Source organism: Sinocyclocheilus rhinocerous, unplaced genomic scaffold, assembly GCF_001515625.1.
Source record: "Sinocyclocheilus rhinocerous isolate Xijiao unplaced genomic scaffold, SAMN03320098_v1.1 scaffold62, whole genome shotgun sequence".
NCBI classification, from domain to species: domain Eukaryota; kingdom Metazoa; phylum Chordata; class Actinopteri; order Cypriniformes; family Cyprinidae; genus Sinocyclocheilus; species Sinocyclocheilus rhinocerous.
The window spans coordinates 1270970-1278692 of NW_015656585.1; the positions used below are offsets into that span (position 1 = coordinate 1270970).

A 7723-nucleotide genomic window follows, 5' to 3' on the forward strand; every position below is an offset into this window, starting at 1 on the left:
TGTATATATATATATATATATATATATATATATTGTTACCTCACAGTCTCAATTCATTTTTAAGTTCTGAAAATCCAGAAATTTTATTCTGTAGAAATATATATAAAAAAATAGAAGAACAAATACAGTATGTCCTCACTGAAATGAAGCAGACGCTGGAGGGCTGCCGAGCAGATGGAAGTCACTGCTGTCAGCACTTCTCATGTGCGTTACTGAAACATTCCCTCACCCCACGCCTTCACAACTCTTCACTGCTCACTCAGTCATGGTACATTTATGATAAGAGCAATCTACCACTGGATTCTACTAATCTACTAACTGGACATCTAACAGAAGCTCTTTTTTTCCAAGTGGGTTACAGTTGATTAATTGCAGTGACAGGCAATCTGGGTTTAACATCCTGTAAGCAGGCTGAGGAACACAACAGTAATAGGCCTTTAATTAAAACATCAGGATGTCTAACACTCCTACGCCCCCACAGACCACCTGGTTAAATGACTAAGTACTTTTTGTTCAAGATACCTAGTAGCAATACACAATACCATTCAAAAGTTTGGGTTCAATAAGACTTTTTCTTAGTAATTAATACTGCTATCAGCAAGGATGCATTAAATTGATCAAAAGTGACAGTAAAGACATTTATAATGTTACAAAAGGTTTCTATTTAAAAAAAAAAGCTAATTCAAGTGTCATGTGACACTGAAGACTGGAGTAATGGCTGTTGACAATTTAAGTTATTTATATGTTAAATAGTATATTAAAATAGAAAACCCTTACTTTAAATTGTAATAATATTTCACAATATTACTGTTTTTACTGTATATTTAAGAGACTTATTTAAAAAAATTTTTTAAGCATATATATATTTTTGAGCACACCTGTATATTGCAGTGGTCTTGGTATTAACTGATTTCAGATTTACCCTACCCTAAAAGAAAGTTTATGGCTGTTTGTGTTACCTGTTGGCCCGAAGGCTGGGTTGGATTGTAGACCAGACCTTACGTTGATGGTCAAAACTCTCTATGACTACCACTACCCAGATTTGAGATGTGGATCTGATAGAATGTCTGCAATGAAGAGCTTTTGGCTCATGAAAGGAATGTTCTGGGTTGATTACAAGGCTAACTCGACAGTTAATGCAATAGCTTTAAATAAAAATGCATTAACTTAGATTAATAAATGCAGTAAAAATAATTGTTCATTGTATGGCTGCACAATTAATCGAATTTCTAATCGCAATTACAATTATGGATGCCACTATTACGTAATCGTTCAAAGCGGCAATTAATCGTTCAAAGTCCACTTATGTTATTCTGTACGCTTAAGATGTTTTTTCTTTCTTTCTACATGTTATCTTAAGGGTTTTTCCATTGTTTTAGTTTTACTTTTTTTTATCATTTAAAGAAGAAACCAATCCGATGTATATTTGACATTTGAGGCTTAATACTATACAGTAGAAAAGCACTAAAGGTTTTTCAGTTAGAGTGTTTTCAGCTTGTTTATTTTCATATAAAAATACGGCATGCAGTTGCATCAAACAATGGTATAAACATCATTCAATGTAAATTGTGATAATCGTAATTAATAATCGTAATTACAATTTCAAGGGAATAATCGACAATTATGATTTTTGTCATAATCGCGCAGCCCTAGTTCATTGTTAGTTGGTGATACTTTTTGTGTTAACTAATGTTAACAAACTGGAAAGTGAAAGTCTACTAAAAAGTTACGCATATGAATTAATGTTCATTATTTGAGATGTTGTCTAAATTGTCTAGGTAGATCATCTGGTTATGTATTTGCACAGAAATTCTGCTTAGTGGAGTTTTCTCTATAAAAAGAGTGCTTTACAGATAGTTAAGTCACGTCTCTCTCTGGAGTCCTTGCATGTATAATGAAAGTTGCTTTTATTATTTTTTTATAAGGTTTATATTATTGTGACAATGAAGTTGAAAAATGTCATAAGTCATTAGGCCAGTCTAATCTTTGTTTAGAAACTATAATTTTTTTTAATTATATTTTTTGTATTCTTTTCCTATCCCCATGAGTGTTTATGCATTTTCTTGCAACTGCATTTTTGGGTGGACAGAGGGACGAAATTATTTCCTGTGGTAACTGTCATCATGCCACAAAAGCTGAAGTTGTATTGAACCCAGAGCATTCCTTTGAACCGTCTCCACTGTGTCCCTCCACAGGAGCTCAGGAGTCAAGTATAATAAAATCTGGTATGCAGCGCTGGCTCTGGTCACGCTGGTGCTGTTCTCCGTGGCAGTGGGAGCCTTGGTGTTTATGATCATGTTCTACACGGACCCAGAGGCCTGCTTCCTCAACAAGCTCTTCCTGGGTGTCAACGGCGGCCTCTGCTTAGTCGTGTCTCTGCTGGCTATCTCACCCTGCATTCAGACCTGTGAGTTTACAAAGACTTCACTGACCTACATTTTATACTAACAAACAGATGTTTGTTTGATGTAAGGCAAACAAATTTATTCATAGTGCCTGGAGCTTTTCCCATGTGTGAGCAAGCTGGAGAGTTGAGGAGTAGAGTTTTATCAAGGATTCTCACTAAACAGAACAAAGTTTGAGGTGAAATTGTTTTAGCAAGTCATTTAAGTAAAATACATTGTTCTTTTGAACTTTCTGGGGGGAAAAGCAGCTCAACTTTTTTCAACATTGATAATAATAGAAAATGTTTCTTGAGCACCAAATCTGCATATGTGACCCTGGACCACAAAACCAGTCATAATGGTCAGTTTTTCGAAATTGAGATTTATACATCACCAGAAAGATAAAACATCATCTGAATAAATAAGCTTTCCATTTAATGTATGGTTTGTTGAGATAGGACGATATTTGGCCGAGATACAATTATTTGAAAATCTGGAATCTGAGGGTGCCAAAAAATCAAAATATTGAGAAAATCGCCTTTAAAGTTGTCCAAATGAAGTTCTTAGCAATGCATATTACTAATCAAAAATTAAGTTTTAATATATTTACGGTAGGAAATTTACAAAATATCTTCATGGAACATGATCTTTTCTTAATATCCTAATGATTTTTGGCATAAAAGAAAAATCGATAATTTTGACCCATACAATGTATTGTTGCCTATTGCTACAAATATACCCCAGCGACTTAAGACTGGTTTTGTGGTCCAGGGTCACATATATGATGTGACACTGAAGACTAGAATTTTGCCTTTACAATAATAAGTTACATTTTAAAATATATTAGAATACTAAAGATAATTTAAATGGTAAAAGAAACACAATATTACAGTTTTTACTGTATTTTTGTGCAAACAAATGTAGCCTTGGTGAGCATAATAGACCATTGTTAAAAAATCATACTGACCTCAAACTTTTGAATGGTAGTGTACATAGTTAATTTAATAAAGAAGTGTGATGTATGAAGCATAAACTCGCAAACAGACATGGCCAGATCAGTTTATATGCTGCTTTTTACTAACACATCTGATGTTTTGTTCTGTTCTGCACACAGTCCAGCCCACCTCAGGTCTGCTGCAGTCCGCGATCATCTCCGTCTACGTCATGTACCTCACCTTCTCCGCACTCGCCAGCAAACCCGTTGAAAGTGAGTATGTCTCTCACTCAAACACAGCATCTCTCAGCCTGTCCTGGGTGTGTCTCACAGTGTGGTCTGTGGTTTCCTTAGTGTCTCCAACTGTAGCTTGTGTGTGGACAGAGCTGTAAACTGAGGCTACAGTAGCCCCAATAATGCATTTCAACCCACCAGACTTGTGCAGTTATTTCCCACACCCTTATTAAAATTCGTCCTGTGCTCTTTCTCTTTCAGTGGTGGAGCGAAACGGAAAAAATGTCACTGTCTGCGTCTTTCCCTACAAATCAGGACTGCAAAGCGACACGAACATAGTGACGGGCGTCGGCACGGTCATACTGTTTGGCTGTATACTCTATTCTTGGTATGAGCAATGAAAATCGTGTTTACTGAAGTTGTGATGGCCCAGTCCAAACTGCTTTATAAAAAGCACCATGATAGTATCATGAAAGCTATTATCGTTCATATGACTTGTGCATTATATTCCAAGATTTTCCAAGTCATACAATAGTTTTATATGAAAAACAGACCAAAATTTAAAGGAATTGTTTGCCCAAAAATGAAAATTGATGCCACAAAAATTACCCTTCTTTCTTTTTCAGTGGTGGAGCGAAACGGAAAAAATGTCACTGTCTGCGTCTTTCCCTACAAATCAGGACTGCAAAGCGACACGAACATAGTGACGGGCGTCGGCACGGTCATACTGTTTGGCTGTATACTCTATTCTTGGTATGAGCAATGAAAATCGTGTTTACTGAAGTTGTGATGGCCCAGTCCAAACTGCTTTATAAAAAGCACCATGATAGTATCATGAAAGCTATTATCGTTCATATGACTTGTGCATTATATTCCAAGATTTTCCAAGTCATACAATAGTTTTATATGAAAAACAGACCAAAATTTAAAGGAATTGTTTGCCCAAAAATGAAAATTGATGCCACAAAAATTACCCTCAGGCCATCAAAAATGTAGTTGAGTTTGTTCTTCATCAGAAAAGATTTTGAAGAAATTTAGCATTACATCACTTGCTCATCAGTGGATCCTCTGCAGTGAATGGGTGCCGTCAGAATGAGAGTCAAACAGCTGATAAAAACATCACAATATTCCACAAGTAATCCACACAAAGCTAAAATCTGTGGGTCCATAATTCTTCCAGTGGAAAAAAAAAAACACCCCCTGTTGTCCTCTTAAATCAAAATTCACGGACATATTTATTTAGAACTGTTTTGGACTGTTTTTGCTTGTAAAAATAAAGGCGCTATCTTTATAAATAAACCACAGATTTGAGTTTTAAACAACTACATTCTCGCCTGAAAAACTCTTAAAACTACATTTCATGACACAATAACAGTAATATTTTGAAAATTATGTGGGTTTTTGGGCAATGACGTTTAGAGATCGACCGATATATCGATTTAGCAATATTTTTCCCGATATTTAAGCATTTTACAATAATCGGATATCGGTTTTGTAATATCGGATTCTTACTTCACTCAGTCATTTATTTACTTTATAACAGTAAATAAATATCGGTTCTGCATATCGGTTATCGGGCACATAAACATGCAAATAATTGGTATCGGTATCGGTTATAAAATATCAATATCTGTCGATCACTAATGACGTTTCACAAGACCACAAGAACAGAAAAGAACGCATATTGAGAAATGGCTATTGTCTGTGTGAAAATATGCAAATATAAAATACACTGTTATATTTTTTTGTGTTTGCGCGCTCTGATGTAAATAAGCCCAACACTCATGGACAGCAGAGCGGAACGAGTGAAGGCGAAGCTTTATCCCCTTGCATCACGCAAAAGTGACGATTCTAGTCAACCAATCAACGTTCTGCAGTGAGTTCAGCTCCACCCTTTTGGTACACTTTGCTGTGCTAGTTACCCCAACGGAAGGGTACCAAAAAAGTGGTACGGTACGGTTCGCTATTTTGGTACCATTCACAACTTCTGACAATGGAAACGGACATAATTGCGTACCGTACCGTACTGTACTGAACCGTACCGCTCGGTGGAAACGAGCCATAAGTGGCACTTAATCTATGCATATTTCTCTCCTGATTCAGACAAGACAACTTTTTCACTGAATTAAGCAATAGTATTTTTTATTTATTCGTTCATTTATTTTTTTCATTTATGGGTGAACTATTCCTTTAAAATTTAAATTTCTGGAAATCATCCCCTCGGCCATAATTCACAAAAAAAAAAAATCTTCAAAAGTATTGTTAATTTGTGTAAGTAAGCCATTTATTTTATTCCACTGAAGAAAACATAATACAGTTTGGAAAGGCATGAATTTTGGGTGAACTATCCCTTTAAATAAGCTGGGATATTCTTGGCCTGGATGCAAGTCCCCATAACATATTATTTAAATGGGTGATCCCAAAAATGATCCTGGGAGGAGTGGAAACATGTAATTATCTGGTTATGACAAGATGTTCATTTAGATTTAAAAGCAGGTAGTTTGGTAGGAAGGGAGTGAAGATTAGAAGCTCTCATACTGTGAAGACGTGAACTCACATGTGTTTCTCATTAACTGCAGACATGTCTGCTGAAGCTCTCTCTTTAGAGCCACTCCTCTCCTCCAAAGCCATATTTACACACGTACGTGTTAGTTGTCAGATCGGTGATTCATTATCCCAAAAACCTGGGAGGAGTGGAAACATGTAATTATCTGGTTATGACAAGATGTTCATTTAGATTTAAAAGCAGGTAGTTTGGTAGGAAGGGAGTGAAGATTAGAAGCTCTCATACTGTGAAGACGTGAACTCACATGTTTCTCATTAACTGCAGACATGCCTGCTGAAGCTCTCTCTTTAGAGCCACTCCTCTCCTCCAAAGCCATATTTACACACGTACGTGTTAGTTGTCAGATCGGTGATTCATTGTTGTGTCTCGCATCTAAATGTTTTTGCCATATTTCTAGTTTTCATGAGGCCAAACAAATCTTTGAAGCAGAAAAAGTGACTTATTTTTTCGTCTGGTGGCATTTTGAAGAGTTTTAGGGAATGCTCTGCTTTTACATTTGATGGTTAAAAAAGAACACTGCCCCCATGTGTCTGATGCCTTTTGAGTTAACATAAAAATACTCTTCCTTCAGTTTGATCTCCACCACCAAGAGGAGCTCAACAGCATTGCAGGTGTACAGGAACGATATGCCTGAAAATGAGGTGAACATTTGCTGTGTTCTCTCTCTGCTGTGTTTAACATTACATCAAACTATATCATAAATCACTCTTCTTCTTTCTTTTCAGAGAGCACGCTGTTGCTTCTGCTGTGTTGACGATACAGGTAAGACACTTATTTCAACCAACACCTCCTCTAGTATTTTAGGACAATACTTGACGATTTCAAACTTAAATGTTAGAGGAATAACATATTTTTAACATTCATTTGGATTCATTTAGACCAGGGGTGTCCAAACTCAGTCCTGGAGGGCCGGTGTCCTGCAGAGTTTAGCTCAAACTTGCCTCAACACACCTGCCGAGAAGTTTCTAGCATGCCTAGTATAACCTTGATTAGGTGGTTCAGTTGTGTTGAACTGGGGTTGGAGCTAAACTCTGCAGGACAGTGGCCCTCCAGGACCGAGTTTGGATACCCCTGATTTAGACACTTGAAAAAAGGTAGATGGAGCCTCGTGGTGGTCAAGAAGAAGTACTACAGTTTCTTAAAACGGATGACTTTTTTAATATTTTCCAGAGGACTATGATGATGAGAAGACTGCTGGAGGGCAGAATGTGAAGTATGATGAGAGAGACGGCACAATCTACAGCATTTATTTTTAAAGTATAATTAATATAAAATAATACTAGTATTTTTACTATTGTAGTCATTTAATTGTATTCTTTTTAATTGTATTTTATTACTGTAGTATTCTTGTTTGTTACTGTTATTGTTAACAGCAGAAGCTCAGAGGTCGCCGTGCATTAAAGGGGTATTTCACCCACAAATGAAAATTCTGTCATTAATTACTCACCCTCATGTCGTTCCAAACCTGTAAGACCTTCATTCATCTTCGGAACACAAATTAATATATTCTCGTGAATGCACAGCGGAGAATGACACAGAAGAGAAGAATTGAATGAAGTTGTTATTTTTGTTTTCTTTGCGTACAAAAAGTATTCTCGTAGCTTC

The 7723-nt window shown here is 36.4% G+C and overlaps 1 protein-coding gene across 1 annotated transcript in view; it reads left to right on the plus strand.

Moving 5' to 3' along the window:
• LOC107720208 (serine incorporator 5-like) overlaps positions 1-7374 on the plus strand; it is a 30685-nt gene extending 23311 nt beyond the window's left edge. The window contains exons 6-11 of the mRNA XM_016527845.1: positions 2196-2407; positions 3499-3591; positions 3814-3940; positions 6690-6759; positions 6844-6880; positions 7289-7374. Coding sequence (XP_016383331.1) covers positions 2196-2407; positions 3499-3591; positions 3814-3940; positions 6690-6759; positions 6844-6880; positions 7289-7374 — 625 coding nt within the window. The remainder of the gene's footprint in view (positions 1-2195; positions 2408-3498; positions 3592-3813; positions 3941-6689; positions 6760-6843; positions 6881-7288) is intronic.
• The last annotated feature ends 349 nt before the right edge of the window (positions 7375-7723 follow it).